Source organism: Saccostrea echinata, unplaced genomic scaffold (genome assembly GCF_033153115.1).
Source record: "Saccostrea echinata isolate AGI-Se365-2 ecotype Australia unplaced genomic scaffold, CSIRO_AGI_Sech_v1 ptg000001l, whole genome shotgun sequence".
Classification (NCBI taxonomy): domain Eukaryota; kingdom Metazoa; phylum Mollusca; class Bivalvia; order Ostreida; family Ostreidae; genus Saccostrea; species Saccostrea echinata.
In genome coordinates this window covers 22534789-22562210 of record NW_026889750.1, presented here as the reverse complement: position 1 = coordinate 22562210, position 27422 = coordinate 22534789, and the positions used below count along the sequence as shown (strand labels likewise).

Below are 27422 nucleotides of genomic sequence, written 5' to 3'. Positions count from 1 at the left end.
AGTTTTAAGACATTGAATCATCTTGTCTTGCTCCTATCCTTTTTTAACTGCCGGACAACGAGAGGCAGTCCGCGCAGTCTCAAACGGCCACTTGTCGACAACAATGGAATGGGGCGTAAGAAAAACTTGAGAAAGCAATGATTAACGGATGCATCATCGTGAAAATGGGTGCATCATCCTGCATGCAAATAAAATACTTTTGTCTTTTATTTATTTGTGCAAACCATGTTATTATTTCCTACTTAGCAATTTATTTCAACAACATTAAAAGATTTCCTTTTTTTTCCTAGACATTTATTTATTTAGAGATTATATCATCGTTCCGGTTTTTAGACTGAAAAAAAATTGTTATATATAGCCTAACACTAACTTGATAATTATTGGACTGTAATATATTGTCTGTGTATTTTCTTTCATACAAACAAAAAAGTGTAGTGAGCTAGTCATATTGATCTTCATGTCAGGCGTTGTAATCAATGTACATATATACATGTACTTTTTCATTTTTTCATTATTCAATGATACTATTTTCTATACCAATGACCTACTTTACAGATATTTATTGGAAATATGAATCCTGGTAAGAAAAATATTACGGTCTTAGAGAGATGAAATTTCCCATCGATTTTACAAATCTGTGTATAGTGTTGTCTATAATTACAAAGTGGAAAAAAACCACGGCATAAAGAAACTGCAAGAAGAAAGTAAATTTTAATATTCCAAAGACAATAAAAATGTTTATATTTCGATCGGTAATATGAATGAATAGGAAGGTGCACGGCGTATGGTAGCCGTGCAACACCCCCCCCCCCATCCCCCGCGTAAAAATTACTCATCTCTTCTGCCGAAAATTGTAATAACCTTATAATGCAGAGTAATCCCCCGTCCCTCAAACAAAAAATATGATTTTGTCTTACATGGTACCTATTAATAGACAATGGATATATATCCTGTAATAATCAGCTTGTACACGTACACCACAAACCTGGGATGCTGCATATTTAAGAAATCGATTGCTTTACATTTTCTTTAACCATTATTCACTACATTATCAAATTCTCGATAAGCAGTTGGTGAGCTAAAGACCTAGCCCACTGTTTAAATCATTCTAACAATAATTGTAAATTGAGTATGACTGAGCAGTCGTTTGGAATTTCATCACTTTGTCACACCTTCCGTAACACTATCCAGCATCACAGAATACTCGTATGCCTCGTCTATAAATGTTTTCAGTGGTTGAGACTCCGCCTACAACTATTCATGAGGGAAATATTCCCTCTTTTCCTTTCTTGCAGGGAAAAGTCCAATTTTGGAAAGAAAGGAGCCCTCGGATAAAAGGGTGATAAAAGCGATTTCAGGGAAAAGGAGATTTCATCATTTTTGTTATACATGAAAAACTGTGGTGGTATAAAAAGAATTATAATGGCCACACCGTGGACTGTAGCTTACTCCTGGCTTGGGAATTTTCGCACAGCGTGCATCGATCGCAGAATTTTCATATTTTCGACTTCTTTTCCAAAACAACTGTGTGGACAGTGGTTAGACTTACTCACAGGCCTTTACATCGCTTTAATTCGACTGACGAAACTGAAGGTGTAAAAAAACATTTATTTTTTATTATGCCCCCAGTTTTGTCGGTCGGATTAAAGCGATCTAAAGACCTATGTTGAGTAAGTCATGGTAAACATGTGTGACTAACATGGAGAATTCATTTTGCTCTTTTTGCACGTAGTGATGCCATTTTAACAAATCACATGAAACATGGCATAGGTCAGTAAGATAAATTAATACACCGCTCACCTGAGAACAATGGCTAGGAAAAAGCACAAACCAATTCAGTATTGAAAAGTTTACAGGGGGGGGGGGGGACTTGAATTTTAAACTACCTGAAAATGCTTCCATATCAATATAATAAATGGTTTTGCTGTTCTAGCAAAAGATTTTTTAAAGATGTTTTTCCTATATATTCCTTTGTAAAAATTTGATACCCCATTATGGCCCCTCCCTACCCCCAAGGGGTCATCATTTGAACAAACTTAAATCTACACTACCCGAGGATGCTTCCATATCAATATGACTAAACATGGCTTTGCTGTTCTTTAGAAAAAGATTTCCTTTATATTCCTATGTAAAACTTTGATCCCCCAATGTGACCCCACCCTACCCCCGGGGGTCATGATTTGAACAAACTTGAATCTATACTACCTGAGGATGCTTACATATCAATATAACTAAACAAGGCTTTGCTGTTCTTGAGAAGAAGATTTTTAAATTTTTTTCCTATATATTCCGTTGTAAAACTTTGATCACCCATTGTGGCCCCACCCTACCCCTGAGGGTCATGATTTGAACAAAATTGAATCTATACTACCTGAGGATGCTTACATATCAATATAACTAAACATGGCTTTGCTGTTCTTGAGAAGAAGATTTTTAAAGTTGTTTCCTTTATATTTCTATGTAAAACTTTGATCCCCCATTGTGGCCCCACCTTAACCCCAGGGGTCATGATTTGAACAAACTTAAATCTACGCTACCTGGGGATGCTTCCATATCAATATGACAAATCATGGCTTTGCTGTTCTTGAGAAGAAGATTTTTAGTTTTTTTTCCTATATATTCCTTTATAAAACTTTGATCCCCCATTTTGGCCCCACCCTACCCCCAGGGGTCATGATTTGAACAAACTTGAATCTACACTATGTAACAAAGGTTTCCTATAAGTCTCAATGTTTTTGGGCCAGTGGTTCTTGAGAAGAAGATTTTTAAAATATGCCACCAAATTTTCACTATTTCTGAATTATCTCCCCTTGAATGAGGGTGTGGCCCTTTATTTGAACAAACTTGAATCCCCTTCACCTAAGGATGCTTTGTGGCAAGTTTGGTTGAAATTGGCCCAGTGGCTCTGGGGAAGAAGTCGAAAATGTGAAAAGTTTACAGACGGACGGACGGACAGACAGACGGACAGCTAGACAGACGGACTACAGACAAAATGTGATCAGAAAAGCTCACTTGAGCTTTCAGCTCAGGTGAGCTAAAAATGAGCGACATTATCAGGCAATGCCAATAAATGAAGGAAATACCGATGCATCGTCACAACGTCAGGTGTCCTGAGTCAACAGGGTCCGACGGCAACTCAGGACCCCTGACGTTGTGAGGATGTGATAGAAGGGAAATACCAAGAAAAAGGGAGTTTTAAAGACTTTTTTATTGTACCATGAAGAGGACAACTTATAATTAAGTTAAAACATCACCACAAGATGGAATCGCCCGCGTGGCGCAGTGGTTAGAGCGTCTGCTCCAGAGTCGCGAAGTAAGGAGTTGATCCTTACGTCGCGGGTTCGAATCCCACTGTGGGACGTAGAGACAGGTCCTTCGGATAAGAGAGTATAAATCGAGGTCCCGTGTCGCAGTAGGTGCTGGCACGAAAAAGATCCCTCACTGCTCAATGGCCGTTAGTGCCGAGTATAGGACAAAATTTGCAGCTCTCCACCGGCAAGTGGTGGCGTCTCCATATGAGTGAAAAATTCTCGAGAGGGACATTAAATAACAAACAAACAAAACCACAAGATGGATGCAAAACTTATGTATCCAAACTTTAACTAAAGTATTATTTGAACTGTGCTGGCAACTAGAATTATACACAGAGCAGTTTCTGTTTATCTTTTTATGCCCCGTATCGAAGATTCGAGGGTATATAGTTTTTGCCCTGTCCGTCCGTCTGTCTGTTTGTCCGCAAAAACTTTAACATTGCTCATAACTTTTGATTGGTTGGAGCTATAGCTTTCATATTTCACATGTGTATTCCTGGTGACAAGACCTTTCTTTGGGTACCATCCTATTGGACATTTTGACCTTGGAGTTTGACCCAGTTTTACAAAACCGTGGCCATAACTTTTGAACAATTGGTGCTAGGGCTTTCATACTTCACATGTGTAGTCCTTGTGACAAGACCAACAACTTTGACCTTGGAGTTTGATGTTTGATCTACTTTTGGAAAACTTTAACCTTGGCCATAACTTTTGAACAGTTGGTGCTAGGACTTTCATTTTTCACATATGTCGTCCTTGTAACAAGACTTTCCTTTGGATACCAACAACTTTGACCCATTGACCTTGACCTTGGAGTTTGACATACTTTTGAAAAACTTTAACCTTGGCCATATCTTTTGAACAGTTGTTGCTAGGGCATTCATATTTCACATGTATATTTCTTGTGAGAAGGCCTTTACTTGGGCACCATAATTTTTTACTTGTGACAAGACCTCCATGTAGCTACCAACAATTATAGCCCATTGACCTTGACCTTGGAATTTGACCTACTTTTGGAAAACTTTAACCTTGGCCATTACTTTTGAAGAGTTGGTGCTAGGGCTTTCATGCTTCACATATGTCGTCCTTGTAACAAGACTTTCCTTTGGATACCAACAACTTTGACCCATTGACCTTGACCTTGGAGTTTGACCTACTTTTGAAAAACTTTAACCTTGGCCATATCTTTTGAACAGTTGTTGCTAGGGCATTCATATTTCACATGTATATTTCTTGTGAGAAGGCCTTTACTTGGGCAACATAATTTTTTACCATTTGACATTGTCCTTCACGTCTCATTTACTTTTGAAAAACTTTAACCTTTTCCATATCTTTTCAATGATTGCTGCTAGGACTTTCATATTTCACAGGTATATTCCTCGGGACAAGACATTACTTTGGTTACCAACATACGTGATTTCCACTGGAGAAAGTTTATCCTTCGCTAAAAGTTGCCATACAGGGGCATCAGTGTTTCACAAACACATCTTGTTCAATCCATGAATTATCAAAAAACTAAGCATTCAGGTTCTTCTCGATTTTGACATGATAGATATGCATGCATGGTAACCATCTGTCTGATTTAATTAAACATTCATGTCATGAAATACTGAGCGCCCCCCTCCCCCCTTCTCAGTATTGTTTCAAAGTATGTACATCATGTACCAATTTGATAAATATACATAGACTAACTCCAAAAAAAGCACAATACCGCCATTCAATCCATTAGCTATGTACAACAAACATTAGCACTGCGGCTATTGCACACCCTCATCCCATTACAATGCATAAAAGGTTATGCATCTAAGTGGTGAGATTGTCAATTTGTTAGAGCTAATGTTAAAAGTATGAACTTAAAACATTGAATAGCCTACCTGACACAGATACATGTTCCTAAAAAATCAAAGACCTTTAATTTCCTTTTTTTCTCAGAAATTATAGTGAGGCATTTGCCTCACTTGCCTCAGTGGTTGTTTCGGCCTTGTCAGATTAATGCAAATTTGTACAATTGATGCCTTGTAGATCACGTGGAAATATATTAAAAGCAACCTAATTAAGGGAAATTGTGTCTCACACTTAAGGAAAAAATCAAAGTATTACCCGGGGAAAAAAGCAGATGGGAAAAGAGGGAAAAAAAATCGACTGACCTTTCAGCTTTTGCCTTGAAGTCAACATTGATGAAAGGTTTAAAATTTCAGTACAAAATCTCGAAGAGAGCTAAAGTTATCATCGGGAAACCATTTTATGCAATAAATATATTTTTGACCTTGAGTGATTTTACCTAAAAATCAATAGATGTCTTCTTTAAGTCATTGAAAGTTTTAAGACTTCATTTAAAAAGCTCAGGGACAACTAAGGATATCACCTAGAAACCAGTTCTGCAATGTATGAATTTCTGACCTTGACATTTGAACCTAAAAAATAATAGGGATCTTCTTTAAGTAACTGGATTTATTTAAAAGGCTCAGATAAAACTAAAGTTAGCATCTGGAAATCATTTTGCAATGCATGAATTTCTGACCTTGACCTTTTGAATTCAAAATCAGTAAGGGTCTTGTTTAGGCCAATGGGAGTTGTAATACAAATTTTCATTGCAAAAGCTCAAAGGCCTTTCAGATAGCGTTCAGAAAAGGAAGTGTTTCACACAGAACAGATCGAATGTATGAATTTCTGACATTCACCTTTGAAATTTTGACCTCAAAATCATTAGGGGTCTTCTTTATAACATTTAAGGTTAGGATTTAAAACTTCATTGAAAAGGCTCAGAGAAAACTAGTTATCACCATGAAAACCATTTTTACAATGTACGTATGACTTTCTGACATTAACCATCTGACCTCAAATCAATTGGGGTTTTTGATGCCATAAGGATTTATGATATAAAATTTCATTGCAAAGCCCAAAGACTTTTTGAGATATCATCTAGAAACGAAAGTGTTATACACAGATAGAAAGACAGACAGACGGGTAGATGGATGGACAGACCCAAATTAATATCCCCATTTTCAATGAAAGTGGGGTAACAAAAAAATAAAAATCTTCAAGAACAGCAGGGCCAAGATTAATCAAATTAAGCACACCTTCTGTCTAGCGGAATTGACTTGATTATAATTGCTTTATGCCGAGTTAGCAATATTTCAACCATATTTCGGTTGATGCAGTCCAAATCATGATCCCTGGGGCTAGGGTGAGGCCACAAATTGAAAAATACATGAAATATCTGTGAAAGTTATCTCAAAAACAGCAGGCCTCTTGTTCCGGTTTGTATCAGTGTCAGGATAGATTCTCATGGTGAAACTTAAGTTAAGTTTATGTATAATACAAAGCGTACTTTCATAGCTTTTATTAGTTATAGATACGATCGGATCTAGAATCGAGGACAACAAATGAAATCTAAGAATATAAAGGCGTGAAGAGTATAGTTATCAAAATAAAATTAATTGATCATTGAATGAATGTCCGATAGAATTAATATAATCTGTAATTAATATTGTAAAGGGCTTAATTTCAGAATAAATGTGTAAATTACTTGATTATCTCGGGTTGTACATAATTTATATTCATTATCGGGAAAACAGTTAGTTACCTAGGAAAATTGTCTATGGAAATATCTGTTTACATTGTATCAAAGATTATAATCATATCTCTTATTAGGCAGATAATTGTAATTTATTACACGTATTGAAATCTGAACAGTATACCGTTACGACTATCTTGCCTTTTGTAAGACGACTGGTTCCTCAGTTGGGGCTACTATAAATACACGTTTCATTTGTTAAAATTATACTTTTCTACATTTAAATAAATTATTTATTTCAAACATTGACAAATATCAAATGGAATTTCTTATTGTACACCTACAAAAGTCTTCATACAATTTTACTTCCTATATAAGTATACCTACGAGAGTAGGATGATGCATATTTAAAATAAAACAGATTTTATTTATTTTATCGAATATTCGAATATATTCGAATACTTTCATTGAATATTCGAATATGAATTATTGACAAATTGACATCCCTAAACTTAACAAATCATTTTGGAAAAAATCATACTGATGCATTCAAGAACTGATGAAGATAAATCTTAATCAATCTGATTACAACTAAGAAATAAATAAACTTCATAGATGTCTTGAAATTTAATGTTAACTTCTACTGAATTCATTGTTGAGTCCCTTATTCCTTGTTTACAGGAATGATCCTAAACCTCCCTTGTTTCCGTCCAGTCAATTTCAAGAAAATATAGGCCAAACGTCAAACTATTTGCAACACAAATTATTTTGTCAAAAATTTAATCTAACATGTAATATGGAGATAACGAACAGTTATCAAGCTCAAAAGTCCATTGAAACAATACAAATAGGGAGCAGAGCAAACACGGATCTCTAAAAGTCAGGAGGCGTAAGCATCCCCTTTCGACCGGTCACACCCGCCTTGTGCTCCTGTCACGAACGGGCAAACGGAAAAATCTGTAGACAATTTAGTGTGTAAATAATGGCCAAACAATTAGTATGACAAACTTCCAAGTCAGCATGACTTAATGATAGGTTGTACTTGCTGACAGTCATTTTATCGACCATAGAACTTGCGAAATGATGACTTCAAGCGAGATTGTTGAATCCTTGTTTCATCAAATTGTTTGTCAATAGCTTACCTCATTTAAGAAATTGTTCTACGAAGAGGATGTTCTTGCATATCGAATCAACTGGGAGACAAAACTCCATATACAGGTGATAAGGGTATATTGCTACATAAATACAGGAAGTTGACGGTAGAAAAATTGAAGTCATCACGTTTATCATAAAGTTTCTTTGCTTGGTTACCATTAACGTCTTTACTACTAAAACATCCAAATAAAAATGGGTGTCAGACTCTGTGGTATCTTTTACATCAAGTTCACTGGGATATATCGAGTCAACATAGGAACGGAAGTAATTATTGTTAAAACGTCGTCGATATATCTAAATGTTGAGTTCAAGGCCACAGCTTCTCATGTAGAAGTTTTTGAATAAATTCTGCTTCATATGAAAATAAAAATAAGTCTGGTAATAAAACGGAGCAATTAGTACCCATGGGAATTCCAACAGATTATTAGAAGACTTGATCTCCAAAAACTCTTCACATAGTAGTACATGTATATAAAAAATATCTTACACAGATCAACATTCAAGAAAATTGAAAAAGCTGATCCACAGATCTCTATTCAGCAATAAAGATGAATTGTTTAGGTTTACCTATTCTCTGATAGCTGACACTATTATCAATCCAACAGAAACTACATAAGATAAAACAGAACAACAATCTATCAATCAAATATATTTAATTATCATATCAATTACTACAAATTAATAATTCCTGATAATTAAATATTTGAAATGGAGGAGCAGTAATACATTTTATAAAAGAACCTTCTTTCCCAAATTATTCTCTAAACAACTACTGAGAATGTAGTTTTGTAGACTTCATTTTATATGGAATATTTATCAGTAATACATAAACTTTAGATCACCAAATTTTTGCAACACTTTATCTTCATGAGAAAGTCATGAGGTATTTATAAGCAAGCGAAAATTTTCACAAATTCTGGTTTTTGTTGTATGTAATCTTAATTATAAGAATAAATGCGAGAATGAATTTCTTTGGGAACAGACTTGGGTAATTATGCCAAATTAAAGTTCTCCTAAATAAAAACTGATTTACAGTACATGCTACAATGATCAGATCTAGCAGATCATTTGGACTCTGTAAAAAAAATGATTTACTTTATATGCTAAATGCAAAAATATCACCAGTATCAGGTTTTTTAAAATACATGTACCCCTTTAAGTGCACCATCCCATTCATTTGTCATCAAGTAAAGTACTTTTAGTACATCATAGTGCATATTCAGGACTTTACGTATTAAAAACTTTGAGACAGTTTCCCTATCATTGTACTTTCTGTCTTTCAGACACCATTTCTAATAAATACAACCAATTTAAGAGGGAACAAAATAAATTGTAGAATTGATAATATAATATTTTTACATGATCAGATCCTGGGAATTACTTTCAAATACATAAATTCCATACCAGACAGTATTTATCCATACATGTTGTAGTAGTGAATACTTAGAACCTATCAAGAAAGGCCAATAACTCTTATAAAATTTATAACTCAATAGAGTCTTGACATAATTCTGACATTGGTAAACATTAATCTAATCATCTTAGAAAAATAGCACTGCTATCAATCACTGAAAGAAAGGATTCTCCTCAAAATGAACACTGTGTCACAAGGTAATGGCAGTCTTAGGATGGGAGGATATAGGGTCTGCTATCCTAGAATGTCTATATCTCCCTCCCCATCCCCTGGCTCTATCTCGGATACAGACAGAACTTCTTCTCTGGCAAAGAGACCGCTACGTTTCTCTTTCAACATCTGGCGGTACTCTTTTCGTTGTCGTTGTTTGTAAAATTTCTGTCTTGCTTTCTTTTCCTGTGTTATCTGTTTCTAAATAAGAGGAAGTGTGAGAATTACAATCTAAAATTCTATGAAGTATCAATTGTATCATGTTTCTCAAAAAAAAAAAAACAAACCTATTCCGCTTCTGCTAGTATTACATAAAAGGTTTCTTATTCAGTATTCTATACATATACTGTGTAATCATTTTAATTCATAGGGGTAAAGCTCTTTTCAGGGATTGCTTAAAATTTACAGATTAGTGGAGATATTTATTTTTGTGGGCAAAGATCTGACAATGAAAGTTTGTTCATCAATCTTAATCAAAATTGTAAACCGACTGCTAAAGGTTATAGCCATGAAATCCACACAAACTGAATCTCCTTAAAATATAAATCTTTCTTTCTTATAGCTTAAAATTCCCTGCTATATCTACCTTATTGCTTTGTTTACTGTGTTTCTTTGGTGAGATGTTAGAATTGCCCTCGCTTGGTATACTAGGGCTCTGTGCATGTCCAGCTATGTAATCCTGAATTTTCTGCAACTTTTCATCATCTATGGAGTATATATCTAGAGAAACAAAATAAACATAGGTAATCAAAGATTACAATGCTTACTCTAATTGACAAATATTATCTAGAGCTATTGCAAAGTCTCACACAAAATGAATGTTCTGCTAATGTGTATCCCTATATGCAACATCCAATGAAGTTTGGTCAATATAAGGCTTATCGTTACTTGGGAATAAACTTTACTCTAAAAACTTAAACAGGTCACTCATTAGGAGTGAAATGGTTCACTGTGGTATCGATTCGCCGCAGTATTCTTGTCAGTTTGATACAAAATCTCTATTTTCAGTTAAGTTCATTTTTCAGTCGAGATCTTTATTCAGTCAAGGTTTGGCATTCATAAAAAAAAAAACCGCTATACCGTATGATTAAACTTCAAAAATGTGATTTTTGAAGACTAATAGTTTGTACAATAATCATTAACAGACAATTCGTTCTAATCAATTTCTTCTCATCAATTTGCAGGTAGATTAAGTTACTGGTTTTAGTGACACAAAACATAAAAAACTCTGAATTTGTTTTCTTCTACCAAAATGTATCATATTGAAAATAACCGTACCACAACAAAATAATACGATACATGCCGTATCATGAAGGAGGCATATTGTTTCATCCCTATCACTCATCCAGAATATATAGGCCAGATCCAATATCCACAGTAAGTTTTGTAGTGCACATCCATAGATTCATCATCCATGCAAGTTTGGTCTAGGTTGGGCTCCAAAACCTTTAACCTAGTCACTCATCCATAAAATGTAGGTCAGATCCATGTTTGGTAGTTTGCGTCCCAAGATGCATCATCAATGCAAGTTTGGTCACCATAGGGCTTATAGTGACTTGGGAATGGATTTGTTCTAAAAACTTTAACCTGATCTAGAAAATGTGCGTCAGGTCAAGCATCTAAAGCAAGTCATCAAGTGTACTCCCATAGATGAGTCATCTATGCAAGTTTGGTCCAGGTAGGTCTTATAGCTACTTAGGGATGGACTTCCTCTTAAAACTTTATAACCAGAAAATGAAAGCTATTCGTCTACCCTCTGTCAACAGATGACGCAAAAAATATTTTAATTTTTCAGGTTTATTCCCTTCTTAACATGCCTAAGATAAATATATATGTTATCGTGCACCTTTGGATGTCATGTTACATGTGATGTACATGCAACTTTGTTAGAGCACACAGGTTACATGTGATGTACATGCAACTTTGTTAGAGCACACAGGTACTTAGGTTTCGGTTTGTAAATAATAAGTAATGTGTCTGGTCCACCTGATTCAAAACTACAAATTCTGGCCATCCAACTGTTCAAAATTCTACAGGGATTCCGGGAAAATTAAAAAAATTTCTGAGAAAGTTCCTATTACATTTTTAAAAATTTCCTGGAATGCCTCTAAAATTTCAAACTATTAGAATGGCTGGAAATTGTCGTTTTGACACAGGTTTTACATTTGCACTTGGTTGTTGGCACATTAAAGCAAAGTTTGAAAAAGTGATCAAAAATTATGTATTTATAGGAATTATTTGCTAAGCATTTGCAAGATGTGAAGGTTTTTACAAGTAAGCAATGTTCTGAGACGTACAGTGCATGAAGTGCGGTAGGTGCAGTGGCATTTTTAAAGAACAATCCATGTAAACAAGCAGATGCCATTAAAGAGCCTGCTTACCTTCACTCTCTTTACATATCAATAAGTATACATATTTATAAACCAAGACCCAAGTACCTGTGTTAGAGCATGCACTCTTTACTGAAGACCTACTGGCAACTAGTCAAATGCCTGTGCACCATTTGTCAAAACATAGGTAATCAAAGATTACGAAGCTCACCTCGACGAATGTTATCTACATGTAAGGCAAATTTCACATCATATTTTTTTTCTAGTTAGGGTACATCCCAAGATCAATATCCATGCAAGTTTGATTTAATTATAGACCTGCATGCTCAAAAAACTTTTGACCTGTTTAGTAATCAAGAAAATTTTGGTCAGTTCCAACATCCAAAGCAAGTCTGGAAGTTTTCATCCTTAGATGCACCATCTATGCAAGTTTAATCATAACAGGCCATAATATTATATAGCTACTCCAAAAAAATTACCCTGGTCACTTATCTGGAAATTGTACGTCAGATTCAGAATCCAGGGCAAGTCTGGAAGTGTCCATCCCTAGATACATCATCCATGCTAATTTGGTTAAAATATGGCTAAAATTCACTCATGTGGAAAATCTAGGTCAGATCCAGCATTCGAAGCAGGTTGGTTAGTGTACATCCCTAGATGCATCATCCATGAAAGTTTGGTCCAGGTAGGGCTTACAGTTACCTGGGAACGAGACTACTCCTAAATCTAAACCTGGTCTCACATGTGGAAAATCTAGGTCAGATCCAGCATCCGAAACAAGTGTGGTAGAGTCCATCCCTGGATGCATCATCTATGCAAGTTTGGTCCAGGTAGGGCTTATAGTTACTTGGGAATGGACCTGCTCCTAAAATTTTAACCTGGTCACTCATCTGGAAAATCTAGGTCAGATCCAGCATCCGAAGCAAGTGTGGTAGTGTCCATCCCTAGATGCATCATCCATGCAAGTTTGGTCCAGGTAGGGCTTATAGTTACTTGGGAATGGATCTGCTCAAAAAACTTTAACCTGGTCACTCATCCGGAAAATCTAGGTCAGATCCAGCATCCGAAGTAAGTGTGGCCATGTCCATCCCTAGATGCATCATCCATGCAAGTTTGGTCAAGGTAGGGCTTATAGTTACTTGGGAATGGACCTGCTCCTAAAACTTCAACCTGGTCACTCATCCGGAAAATCTAGGTCAGATCCAGCATCCGAAGCAAGTGTGGTAGTGTCCATCCCTAGATGCATCATCCATGCAAGTTTGGTCAAGGTAGGGCTTATAGTTACTTGGGAATGGACCTGCTCCTAAAACTTTAACCTGGTCACTCATCTGGAAAATCTAGGTCAGATCCAGCATCCGAAGCAAGTTTGGTAGTGTCCATCCCTAGATGCATCATCCATGCAAGTTTGGTCCAGGTAGGGCTTATAGTTACTTGGGAATGGATCTGCTCCTAAAACTTTAACCTGGTCACTCATCCGGAAAATCTAGGTCAGATCCAGCATCCGAAGTAAGTGTGGCCATGTCCATCCCTAGATGCATCATCCATGCAAGTTTGGTCAAGGTAGGGCTTATAGTTACTTGGGAATGGATCTGCTCCTAAAACTTTAACCTGGTCACTCATCCGGAAAATCTAGGTCAGATCCAGCATCCGAAGTAAGTGTGGCCATGTCCATCCCTAGATGCATCATCCATGCAAGTTTGGTCAAGGTAGGGCTTATAGTTACTTGGGAATGGACCTGCTCCTAAAACTTTAACCTGGTCACTCATCTGGAAAATCTAGGTCAGATCCAGCATCCGAAGCAAGTTTGGTAGTGTCCATCCCTAGATGCATCATCCATGCAAGTTTGGTCCAGGTAGGGCTTATAGTTACTTGGGAATGGGACTTGCTCCTAAAACTTTAACCTGGGACGCCGACGCTAACGCCGACGCCGACACCGACGCCGACGCCGACGCCGGGGGTATAGCATAAGCTCATCTCGACTTCGTCGAGGTGAGCTAAAAACTGTACACATTGTAAAACATTTTGTGTCATCTGTACAGCTGAAGCTTGCATAAACTGACCTATAACAAACTCCTTGTCTGTTGGAGATACGTGTGCTGAAGGGTTTATAATTCGTATGACCTCCAATTGCTCTCGAAGACCCAATTCGTTACTGATAACTCGACTAAGGTCCTCAATGACTGAAGTTTTTTCATCATCAGGTAGTGTGCTCCTACAAAAAAAATTAGAGACTGATTTTACCGTTAATTCATTTCTTCATTTTAATCAATAGATAACTGAATGAAGTCAATGTAAATTTTGTAGGTTTCTATTTTTTATTCAAAAACTAACTTAAGTTTAATGAACTGAACTTACTTGCACATTATTAAAATTCAATGAGAATGACATTCTTCATATCATTAGGTCAAACATCTGTGTTTGTAAACATGGTCATGATCTCTGTTAATGTTTACATTTTACAGGATGTTTTCAATTTGTTAATCAGCACACATCGCTGAACATGAACTGACAACACTGTGTTTGTTTACCGGTAATTTTTTCACCCTAACATTTCTACTCTGAGTTTTCTGGATTATAGTTTTAATATTTTTCATTAATACACAATAATTTTTTTCATTGTTCTTCAATATTAAAAATAGATTATACAAAATATGTACTTTGTGAAAGTGCAAGGATGTGTGTCAATCAAACGTATCCTGAAATTCATAGTTTTAAAAAATTTCAAATAAAACAAGTTTGTAAATGCACTTTTATAATATATCAGTCTGAAATGTTATAGAATAATATAAGTCATGATATTATATCAAAAATTTTAGAAAATATTAACTTCAACATGTTCAAATCTGTGTCCTAGCCCCTTTAATGATACAAGCATTGGTGACAAAATTTTCATCATATCACATAAAATCCAAGAGCCGGAGACAGGAATATATGTTATCAATGGTCTGAAAATTTTTAAAATATTACGCAAAACTGGATGGACAATTGTAAGCATACAGGGTGGTCACTTGGTTTCTTACTTGTTGTGAACCAATAAGCAGTAATGGGAATCGGTAAGAATTTTATAATCAATGATTGGTTTTGCATATCTAACTATTGGTTATCATTGGAAAGCAAAATTTTCTAGAATAAACAAGTTTTCTGAAAAAGAGGAAATCAAATTGAAAATTAACATATCTTCAGCAAAATTTTTTTTCTTCTCTCTTTTACTCACATAAAATGTTAAGAATAATAAAAAAAAAAAACTATTAAGAGTAACCTACAAATACACTGTACTTGTATGAAGACTTTTTTATTGTTGGAAATGCATGTGGAGCACCTGATATGAGTGAAAAGCATGATGTGTCATTACAAAGTGCCTATTTTTAGAGTATTAGATAGGTCGTGACTGGAATCTTGCATTCCAAAAATATGGCTTGTTGATAAAAAAAGAACAACTTATTAATTGAAATAAAATTTTTATAATAGAGCACTTGGAGTATACCAACAATCAACTGATATTCAATTATAATCGATGATTTGAACACTATCATTTGGGAATTAAAATACACTCTGAAGGCAGGCTGCCAGTACCTTTTTTGATAATTTAGCTGTCCGATATGTTTCTCATAATGAAAGTCTTTTGAATCCTACTTCCTCCCAAGCACTTAATATAAGTAATGAGTGTACACCTAAATATTAAACTACCAATGAGAAACATTCCCTCATTTTTTTTAGTCTTGCTACTGTATACAGGGTTATTTTTGCCCCATGTTATTTTCACCCTTTTACACTTGCAAACAATTTTGCCCCATTTTAAATTCACCCAGTCACAGTTCTGCATAAGAAATTCTACTGTGTTCTTTGAATTTGCCCCATTTTAAATTCACCCACCTGTGAGTAGGGCAAAAGGGGCGAAAATAAAATGGGGGCGAAAATTTCTCTGTATACAGTAATTATTTTAAATCAACTTACCATTTGAGATTTTTGAAGTTAACATGGTTTTTCTTAGTCTGTGAGGTTGAACTTTTGTGACTTGATGCTGATGAAGTAGACAGACTGGAATTTGAGATATCTGCTGCTGATGAAACTGTGTCTACTGCTGCTGTCCATGCAGTATTGTCTAAAAGACATGTATCTACAAATATATAGAGGATATTCAATGCTTCATAGATGAATATGGTATTTCACGAGTGGGACAGGAATTTTTGATAGCACAAGTGAAAATATAAAAAAAATCATGTCTCACATGTGAAATTCCATATTCATCTACAAAACATTGAATTTTCTGTTTATTACATTTTCTTAGATTCTCCCTTTGCTTCTGTCTTTTCGTAACAGTGTCATAGGCTGTGACGTTGAGACTTCAACCGTAGATCTAGCAAAGCGATTGCAAGATTGAAAAACGTTGTAAACATGGATTTTTAACGACATATTTGGAAAAAATTTGGCAGTATAACTATTAGTCTCTGTCAGGATGGCTTATTACCTCTATCTTATAATACTCCAGGGATTTTTTTTAAAACACTCTTCGTGAAGGGAAGGAAAATTGTAAGTTTTGCTGCACTTCTGATATTCTTACACTGTGAGAATACCATTTTGATATCCTTTCACACTGTGTCAGAATATCACTTTTATTGAGTAAATAAATTACAGTATTTCACTGTTGAAAATGTAATAAAAATGTATCATTTATGTTATATCATATACTGATATACAGTGCCTCATGATCCTATATTATTTCCATAATAACTCAAGACATTTTCTATGTATCTTATATGATAACTTTTTACATACATATTCTTTTTTATTTTAAACATCTTTCATATTTGATTGAAAAGTGCCACTAAATTGTTTTTCTGGTTTTTAACATCTTTCATATTTGATTGAAAAGTGTCACTAAATATGAACATGATGAAATAAACAGAATCTGAGAGTCAAATGTTTCATTTATTGTAACAATTGGAACTTAGACAGGGGGTAATATATCCACTTTCAAAGTACATAAGATTATTCAGTAAATAAATTTAAGCCCATTGATTAACACAGTAAATAAGAGTAAATAATAAGCAGAGCCAAAAAAAGTATCCCAGTGTTCTCAGATTTTTTTCTTTTGAGTCCAAGGACTCAGGATTTTTGAGAAATATGATTTGATATCAAATTTACAGGTATCGTATGCAATGGAGTGTAACTAATCTTATCGGTACCCTACCATGGGTGAAATTCATGATAAAATCAAGCCACATTGCACATACAAGCAATAATCAGGGTTTCTTGATAAAATACAACATTCCTAGCTGTGAAAACTGCTACCATGTATTTACATCCATACTACCATGTATTTACATCCATCGAAGTTCAGACACTATGGAGTAATAAAATTGATACAGAGCTCCAGATAAGGTGCATATTTGTAGAAATACGCATTGAATTTTACAAAATACGCATTGAAAATTAAAACTGGGCATACAGTTACGCATTAGCATTTGTAAATAAGCATTACACAACGAAAGTCTGCGTACGACGGATTAAATAATACAAGTACAACTTAGCTAATAATATGAATTGAGGTTGGCCCAGTGTTTGATTTTTCTCAAAACGAAATTGATTTAAAAACGTTATAATAACCAGGGATATTCTAGTAATGGCTACGACGATTTCCAATTCGGGAGAAAGAATTCAAAGATTTAGATCAAAATCGATTTCTTTAAATAGGACTATGCACTAGACATACTTACTTTTAAGGAAATTCCACCCTCCTGTGATGTCATAGGTTTTAATAAAATCTGTTATTGATTTAAATTCATACCCAACAGAAAAATATCTTTCAAAAGAGTGTTTTTCAATGGGTGTAATGAAAAATATTGTAAAGTAAAAGAGTTAAAAAATTGAATATTTTCCTTATTTAATCAATTATTTAATCCTTAAAAAATGTTCCTAAGGGCAGTAACTCCTGCTGATGCATCTTCATTCAGGCATTTTCTATATTGTACCTCTATTGTAAAATGGTTTCCCTGATATTCACAATTCAAACATATTTATAAAGTAACAATTATTTTGGAACTTTCAAAATCAGAATTATGTATTTGAACCAGTTTTTACATAGTTTTAACAATACTGTTTACTAAAATGTACGATTTTTTTTATGCTGACATATATTTCTTATTTATGTATGTCTCACGTCTTAAAAGATATGGCAACCTATACATTTTTGGTGATTGTTTATCAATTTAAACTATATTCAGTGAAAATTAATGCAGTTCTTTTATTTTGAACCAATAAATTCGTGAGGGTGGAAATACCTCAAGCACACAAAAGCTTGTGTCATCTATGTAAGATGATAGTGTAACAAGTGTAAAACATAAGAAATAAAAAAAATGTTAGCCAGAGAAAAAAGTTTAAACGGCAATGTTATCTAAGAGTACATGATGTGCAAAAAAGCAGTGAAGACCATATTAAAACCATATCGAAAAAAGAGCTCTGTTTGATTTCAAGACCAATTAAATAAATAAATTGCTGTAGAGGGACATTACGCATAACATTTATTTGAATTTACCGATTAAGAGCTCCCTTAGATTCTCTAGAGTTCTCTATTTAGTAGGACGGTTAAACATGATTTGAACATCACGTTTCTTATGATGGGTTCATCGCCAGTATCTGATTTCACGAAACCTTCATATTAATAAAGGTTTTTTCTCTCGGTTTACTCATGCTCTGATATCATCTTCAGTGGAGGAAAAGTTTTATATGCCTATGGAAACTTTACCTACTGTATGATCTTCCTTGTCCAAAAGGAATGTTTTTCAGTTTTAGCAAAAGGTACTGTTGGCATTTTTAAAATTTTATTGAAATAAATAGGGAAACGTCCTTTGTAGTTTTTCTTTCCTATTCTAAAATACCTTTATTTCGATAACAAGCTCAAAATCACTAATTTAATAGATGTCAAAACATTAATATATGAACTAAATACTCTTAAATTATTTTGCTGAAAATCAAAATCTGCATTGATTTGAAATTCTGGGAGTAAATACACTTTGGGCTAAAAAATTATCTGGAGCTCTGTGATATATCAAATACCTGAGAAAAAGAAGAACGTGTTTGAGGAAAAGTATTGCTTCTTGAAATTTAAAGCTCATATTTTTATTAACTTTATGATATCTACATTCAAGATGATGACAGGTAGTTTTCAATTCTACCTCTGATTTTTTAAGATGCCTCAATTTTTTTTTGCTCACAACAAGTCCTCAGAAGCAAAAGCCTTTTTTAATAAAGTTGGGTCTTACTAAGTCTAAGATTATTTTGCTGCCTCCATTACAGATTCTTGGATTAATGAGAACCCTGGTAGTATGAGTTGAAGGAATTCATAAATAGGGAACACTTAATTATTGAAATTTTGAGGGAATCACAATGCTGAATATTTATAATATACAGATCAATATGTCTGTATACTGAATGATACCAGTAATATACATGTACAGATCGTGTTTACAGCTGAAATTTATACCTTCTTCAGTACCACTCAGGATGTTGACAAGAGATGAAGAAATATCGCCAAACAAAGTTTCCTGAAGTTCTGAAACTATGTCAAGGGGAATCTCGTCTCCACAATCTGAGCTATTCTCGCTGAAGAAGGTACTGTTTAGATTCTCACTGCATTCCGAGCTCACCTCACTTGGGCAAGAACTCGAGGTTGGGGATGATTTCTTCACTCTGCAGAAAACATCACACATAAATAATGAAGAAATGATCTTTCATTGGGAAAAATAGACCAGGACCAGAACACTTGAATAAATGGTCCAGGTGTTCAAAATTCTGGTAAAAATACCCTTGCATATCAAAACTTTTGTTATGGGCAAGGTTAAATTTTTTTGCAGACAAACAGTAGGACGGACAGACTTTGATGATGGGGGCATAATACTGGACGTGGACCTTAAAGCTCTCAATTGTTCCCTCAAGATATTCCTTTTCAACTCTGAAATACAGCTTAATCATTTTAAGTTTTTATAATAGACCTGAGAATAAACTAATTATCACCAAGGTAGATTTACAGACATACAAGTAGCAGTATTAAACCTACTGCATAAAAATATTTGCACTGTAAAATATCCCATTTAGGATATTACAATTGGCATTTGAAAAGTTCTACAAATGGTTTGACAAAATGTTAAACATTTAATGGAAGTTTTTTATTTTATTATCTTGAAAAAGAGCAGGAAAATATGCACACATTATGACATCACTTTGCATTTATTGTGACATAATTACTCCAAAAATGACATCAGGTATTCAGCCCTCTGGCTGATATGGGACCTCTCACTATGCAATATTCTCAGTCTATATATTATCAATATCTATTGGATATTAAAGCCCTTAATGCACACCTGTATTGCACTGCATATACCTGTTTAAATAGGTGAAGTTGTGTACTTCTGACAAATCTGACAAATTCGACTCCAGAAAACTGCTCCTCATGTTGTGACCCAACATAACTTCCTCACACAGCCATGGACTACAATGTATTAAAAGAAAAGGCATTAATAAACCTCATATTGTTGACCACAATGGAAAGCAATCTACTAATTCTAATCTACAAATAAAAACTTGGATCAACCAAGTCTGAAAACTTTTTTTTAAAGAGCTAATCATATTGCTAAATTTTATGCTCAGTTAGTTAACTGTAATGGCAGTCTTTATTACAAAATTATTACAAAATCCACCACTTCATTGTTAACAACACCGCCTGCAAGTCTAAGTGAACTATCTTTTGTGCTCCCATTCCAAATATGGCTTCTTGCTCAAAGTGTCATGCTTACAAAAGTGACCGAAACACTGCAAGTTCGCCAAAAATGTACATCTGAAAACATATTCTAAATAATTTTACTGTAGTCGATGGAGTTAAAACTAGAAAGTGGCCTGTTGGTGTAAACTGTGAAAAGTATGTGGGTAAAATTTTCCCGCCCCCTTTGCGCATATAGGAAAGGAAAATAGCTCCCTCTTACCTGTTTGTTGAGGTATCTGCTAGCATGTTTGAGTAAATGCAAGCAATTTTTTATCTCTAATTTACAACAAATTATCAAAAACGTCCTAAATACTTCATTTTTCTTTCGTATAGCAGAATACCAATAAAGAAAATAATTTACTCCATGTGTAACCAACGTGGACGTGAAACATGTGCGTCATCAATGAGCACGTTTGTTAGAAAAATTCTGATTGGTCAGAAGAATGATTAAAAAACCTGCACAGGTTTCTTCATTATCCCGGAATAATCATGTGATTTATGTAATTTAGCAAAAATTTGAAAATTTGTTAACACTTTTAATATTCTTAATTAAAAACTTTACAAAAAAATATCGATCCACACAGTTTCATCAGTTTTAATATGCCAAAACATAAAAACAGACACTTAGTATCTGAGAAAAAGGGGGGGGGGGTAGATGGGCTAGTTTTCTTCCCAAGAATAGTCTTTTAACTGTTTTAAAATAGATATTAACCCTCACCTCCCCACTCCAAAGGAAAAGGTTTTGCGATTTTGACAGTTTTAAGGAGTTTTTTTTCACAATTTGTTTTTTTTTTCGGGGTAGGGGGTGCATAATTATTTTTTCAGCACTTTTCAAAATTTTCTGCCCCCCTCCCCACTCCGTTTGGAAAACGATGCCACAATGTACGTCCCAGTTAATAATAGCTTCAAAACTGACAAAACAAGCATTGAATTCATGCTGAAGTGTATCATACAGATATCAGTGTGAGATTTTTGGTTCATGGTTAATAAAGAAATTAATTACACGTTGATTTGTTTTGTTTTGTTGTTGTTTGTTTGTTTGTTTGTTTGTTTGTTTGTTTTAAGAAATAGACAAGAAAATTAAATAAACTTGAAGTAAAACCAATTTAATAATAATAATAATTTAAAAAAAAAACTTATAAAATGTTTGATAGGATGGTTGTAAATATTTGTCTGTTTCGTTTTGGGAGTGTTTTCTGCTTGATCGTGATGCATGCGTCAGGAGAACGTTTGTCTTTATGACGTCATAATAAAATGATGTCATAATGTATTTACCTGCATTCTTGGAAATTATCCCTGGAACCCATGGTTGACAATCTTCTGTTGTTTGAAGATATATTGTCAACTGCATTGTGACATTGTGTGTTCACAGTACCAAAAGATTTTTTTTGAAGAGGTGTGATTTTCCGACTATTTATTTACTTCGCCCGATTAATTAGATGGGCAGTATGTAGGAGGAAAAGTCTTGGTAAACATTCGGAACGACTACTAGAAGGAAAAGCAGCCGTTGCCGATTTTTATATTTTGTTCAAGAGTTTTCTCTTAAGGTAAGAAATCAATACGTGAGAATATGATAATGTATATGCTATACATGTTCATTGCTATAACCTAAATGAATATATTTTGATATAATTTTATAAGTTTCTGCACGTTATGTACATAATTTATATTCTCTATTCTATTCTATATATATCCGTACAAAATGGTGACGTTGTCAATTTCACATATTTTGACAAGATAATTACCTTGACTATAAAACACCTCTCTATTTTAAATTTCTTCATAAGTGTTTTTTAATTAAGCTGCAAGTTATCTTTATTACCGGAGATTTGTGAGTTCTACTCATAAAACATATTTGTGTAATATGACGAAATGTATAAATTAAAGCTAAGAATTCGTTAAGAAGACGATTTAAAACTTTTATTTCAGGTATAAAAATTAAAATATTAACAAAAATATGGAATCTCGGAGAATAGGATCCCTTGCATCGGATCGAACACATTCTGATCCACTTTCCACTATCTGGGAAACAAACGGAAGACCCTGTAGATGCCGTACTGGTTACGGATCCTGTCACAGCCTCAGCAGCTGTTCGCTTGAGATTTACATGGAAAGCGATGTTTCTTCATTTGGTTCTACGCCTACTTACAACGGAAGCGGTCGATTACTCCCAGAGAGTGCGTACGGATCAACAGGAACCTTTACCCCAGATAGCTCAATGTGGCCAGTCGCGAACCGTTTTCCAAGTTCTGCCAGTTTTCAGTCACAGGGATACGGTAGCTACATGGATAAAAATCCAGAGTACTTTAGACAGGTCAGACAGAGGAAAACATCCAAACAAGGTGTACAAAAGAATTCCACAAATTTGCCTGACATTAATGCTCACAAAAGATACGTGCATGTACCAAAGAACAGTGCCCAACAAGCTCAAATGGAAAGTTGTTACAAAAATGCTTATCAAGTTGGCCGACCTAAAAACACTCAAATCAGCAGGTCAGCTTGTCAAGAAAGGGCTATTAGATCTGTTGTCAATGCTTCAAAGAATTCTGAGCTCTCAACCAGAAAAGAAGAGCAGAATCACAAGATTCGACAAATTGCCTCCGTGTACGGTTCATGTAAGAAAACCTCTGGGGTGAAGGCGCACCCAAGTCGTCCCAAGCAAGCGCAGAGTAAAAAGGAGGTCAACAAGAAATCCGCTGGTGAAAAGCTGCCACCCGTTCAGCCAAATAATTTACAGCCGAAAATCGTTCAAAGTAAGAATAAGACAAACAAGGAACCTGCTGAAAATGCAGCAAAGACCAATGGCACCATCAAGGCAAAGCAGGACGTCGTTCAGAATAAGAACAAGATAAACAAGGAACCGACTGAACATGCAGCAAAAAAGACCACCGGCACCATCAAAGCAAAGCCGGAGGTCGTTCAAAATAAGAACAAGATAAACAAGGAACCGACTGAACATGCAACAAAAAAGATCACCGGCACCATCAAAGTAAAGCCAGACATCGTTCAAAATAAGAACAAGATAAACAAGGAACCTACTGAACCTCCAACAAAAAAGACCACTGGCACCATCAAAGTGAAGCCGGACATCCTGAAATCACGAGCCATGGCACCACCATTTAACACATATGTTGATGAAGAAGCCTCTGCAAGATTTATTCGCCATTATTATGGCTAAAAAACGTTATTTTCATGATGAAGTAAAGCAACAAATTCTCATATATATACCTTACACAGGTTTGATCTCCCATGCCAAATCCTCAGCAGTTGGTACATATATGAACACACTGAAAAAAATTCGAAGAAATAGTTTTTTATAACTTTCTTTAAGAAAATATCCAATCCAAACCTTGATGTGATAGACAGATATGGAATTTGGCATCTTCACCTGATGGCTTATCAGGTCCAGAACACATCTAGAGGTGCCCCGCTTCCGCAAATACATACCCGCCTGAATTCCACGTAGAATGACTGGGATCTAAAATTATTAATAAATTGTCCATACAGAATACCTTATGTGATATTACAGATCCCGTATATGTATGGTCAATAGAAATCCGAGCCATGAACACAAACTTAAAACTATAAATTTAAAAGAGAACATCTATGGATCGTTAAGAAATTTATAGCTCTCAAAATATGTGTAAATCTTTTTCATGTACTTATTTATATTTTTTAATTATAATGTTTTATTAAATCATCGCACAACAAGATTTCTTGTGTTTCTTTATTGAACCAAAATTTCTACCACATTTTATAGTACATGTAGCTTTGGGTTTGCTACGGATAATTATTTAGTTGTCTAACGCACACATGCATTTTCTATATAGTTGGAATTTATCCACAATAATTTATCTTTCAGGATGAGAAAAAATTCAAAAAAATGCATGTTCTTGATACCGAGGTATTCTAGTTCTTCTACTGACTTCAAATCTTTTTTTATAGTACGTTGTGTAAATAGCATGTGTTACCTTACAAGACATTACAGATGACTTCCAATTTAATTTCATGCTAAAAGCATAAGAGTCGAGTTAAAATGAAGTTTGATATCTCTAATAAAATGTCATTTTTTTGTCCTTGATAAGAAGCAATACATCTTCAATAACTATTTAGTATTTACAAGACCGTTTCAATGACCTTGGATCATTAAAAAAAAATAAGAAAATTGTTGCTCAAAAAATATTTTGAGAATGTCTCTCGGCATTTTAGCTACGTATTCTGGAGGAGTCACAGTCTCATTATGTTCAACACCAGTTTTAATCGGTTCCTTGTAGTTATCCCCGGCGGTGTTCGATCTAGTTCACATACAGTTTCATCAATCATCATCATCACTTCCATTATTACCTGTTTTCCCCTTAAAATCAGATTCAGATTTTGTGTCATTTATCAAGTTCACCTCAGGTGTCAATTCTTATGCAGAACCAAAAGCTCCCTCGACATGATCGCCGTTTTGGAGAAGACTTTTTGATGTGACAATGGGGACATTTCTCGTATCTCTAATGGTTCAAGGCCTCTGATTCTGTCTTTGTCTTTCCACTAGAGTCACCTCTGCGTGCGTATCTGGACAACAGGCGTACTTTTTTAACCTTCTGTGGACAGAAGAATCTTTGAAGGCAATTTTAAGAATTCCGACATAATTATCTTTTCCTTAATGTTGTCCAAGTCCAGATTTCTAATGTCATATTTCCATGAACCAAAAGTCCATAAGCAGTAAAAAACTTCCCTGTGGAGTGTGCATCGTGTAGTCAAGCGAGTTGTAGGAATGTACACCATAATATAGTGAAATGCAATTAAAGTAAAACACTCATTGACACATATAATGCATTTTTCTAGCCATATAATTGGTACCGTCTTCAGCATTTAGAATTAAATTCATACCAAAAAGTTAATGTTTTTTATTACGATATAAAAAATCTAATCCGTTTTGCGTTCATATTATCTTTCAAGTATGCTGAGAATGAGAGGGACAGTATACAATCTAGACCCTTACTTGTTAAATTAACGATGTCTGGTTTCATAAATGGCATAACTGTGCTGTGAAACTTTCTATTGAACGTTCAAAATGAAAATGTATGTGGCTTTAAAGATCTTTCACATCAATCATTAGACAAGAAGTATAGCAAAACTCAATAAACTGCATGCGGTATGGTCTCCAAATATCTGTAATTTAGATGGAAACATCTTGTTCGTGCAACTATATACTAGTACATGTATTAGGAGGAGTATTTTAAAGGAGGAAAAATCATAAATTGTACCGCCAAGTAAACTACTGCCACCTAAATAACATCCAAGAAAAACACACCATACTGAAAGCTTTTTCGATGACACACTTTAGGAATAGTTGTTCTCCGGTAGCGGGCTATGCTTCCTTGCAGTATTCATAAAACACATCTTCAATTACACTGGTATCTGGAGTCTCGCTCCTAATTAAGCCTCTGTCCAATCAGATTAATAGAAACTTTAATTTGGTTAATACTTAACCAAACAATTTAATGAGCATTGCTTTAGATGCCTTTTTTTTCTTCAAAGCTGACATTTGTCACATTTCTAAACTTTTTTTTTAAATTATCAAAGCAAACTCTACAATTTTACTATAAGGCCCCCCTCTCTTTTCAATTACGTCTTGATTGTTTCTAGATGAGAGCGTAGCTTCAGCGCCAACACACCTAGGTTCGTCTAATATCTGACATAATGGACAGTTTTTGAGTTATATATAACCATTACAGAGAGAGAGAGAGTCAAGGCTTCCAAAAGCATGTCAAAAACACAGTTTTAACAAAAAAAACTAAAAGCCCCAAAAAACAAGGCGCATTTCAAAACTCGTTAATGTTTTGCTGATATAACTGATTTGTTAATGGTTGTCTGTAACCTCTGAAATAAATTACTTGGTGTCAACGGTATGGTAATTCTTGTAGCAATTTTCAAGTAGATTTTAGCTCAGCGCACGTCTTTAAACGTGATATCATTGCAGATGCTTTTTTCCCCACTCAAAACTGTTTATTTCATTTCAAATATTAAAAAAATTGTAGAGTTTTATTTTATTGTTATATGAAATGACTAATTACTACTGATTAGTAGACGTTTCAATATCTTTTGTTCGTGATCAAGAAAATTTACTTCTTTTGCACCATTTTGTGGACATTCCAAGATTCCGAGAAAATAGGCCATTAATGACATGAGACATGAGTCGGTAAATTGAGGAAGGAGGGTAGGAGCGACATAACTCTATATACAATCCATTACGATCTCTATAAATATAAATCAACTCTAAATGAAAAACTGATTTATATTTTTCTGACATATATTGGTTTTATTTTTTTTCCGAAGATTCCGGGTCATATAGTTCTTGGTCTGTCCTTCCGTCTGTCTGTCTGTGAATCTTTTTGTCCGAAACTTTAACATTGCCAATAACTTTTGAATGATCAGTGTTCGGGCTTTCATATTTTACATGTGTTTTCCTTGTGACAAGACCTTTCTTTGGGTACCAACATTTTTGAATGGACAAGTCTTAGTCCCCTGCAAAGAGAAGTATATCAGATGGACAATTCAATATTGTTTTGTTTCCAAGCATTCACGAATTATCCAATTTTCAAGTGTATTTGAATAAGATGTATTACTACAATAACCGATACATATTATTTTTATGCTAGCAAAAGGTAGACGTCTAAGTGGTAGAACTTTCGCTGCATACTTCATGACGATAGAATGCTTGTGTAACAAAACCTGA

At 34.7% G+C, this 27422-nt stretch overlaps 1 protein-coding gene across 1 annotated transcript; it reads right to left on the bottom strand.

The window, feature by feature from the left end:
- Nucleotides 1-8619: 8619 nt before the first annotated feature.
- On the bottom strand, nt 8620-21034 carry LOC133200776 (protein FAM199X-like). Its single transcript, XM_061336604.1, has 7 exons — nt 20916-21034; nt 20318-20425; nt 19421-19626; nt 15892-16054; nt 13998-14149; nt 10194-10327; nt 8620-9808 (listed from the first exon to the last, which is right to left on the bottom strand). Exons 1-7 carry the CDS (start codon nt 20939-20941, stop codon nt 9632-9634), a joined length of 966 nt encoding a protein of 321 aa, XP_061192588.1. The 5' UTR covers nt 20942-21034; the 3' UTR covers nt 8620-9631.
- Between the last annotated feature and the right edge of the window lie 6388 nt (nt 21035-27422).

What these genes read in the sequence shown, in the direction of transcription:
- LOC133200776 (XM_061336604.1), bottom strand. Translation starts at nt 20,941, where the DNA reads ATGCTAGCAGATACCTCAACAAACAG. An exon ending in AACTTCACCTATTTAAACAG is followed by an intron (nt 19,627 to 20,317) that starts GTATATGCAGTG and finishes TGTTTTCTGCAG; the next exon opens with AGTGAAGAAATCATCCCCAA. An exon ending in ACAGTAAACAAAGCAATAAG is followed by an intron (nt 9,809 to 10,193) that starts GTAGATATAGCA and finishes CCTCTTATTTAG; the next exon opens with AAACAGATAACACAGGAAAA.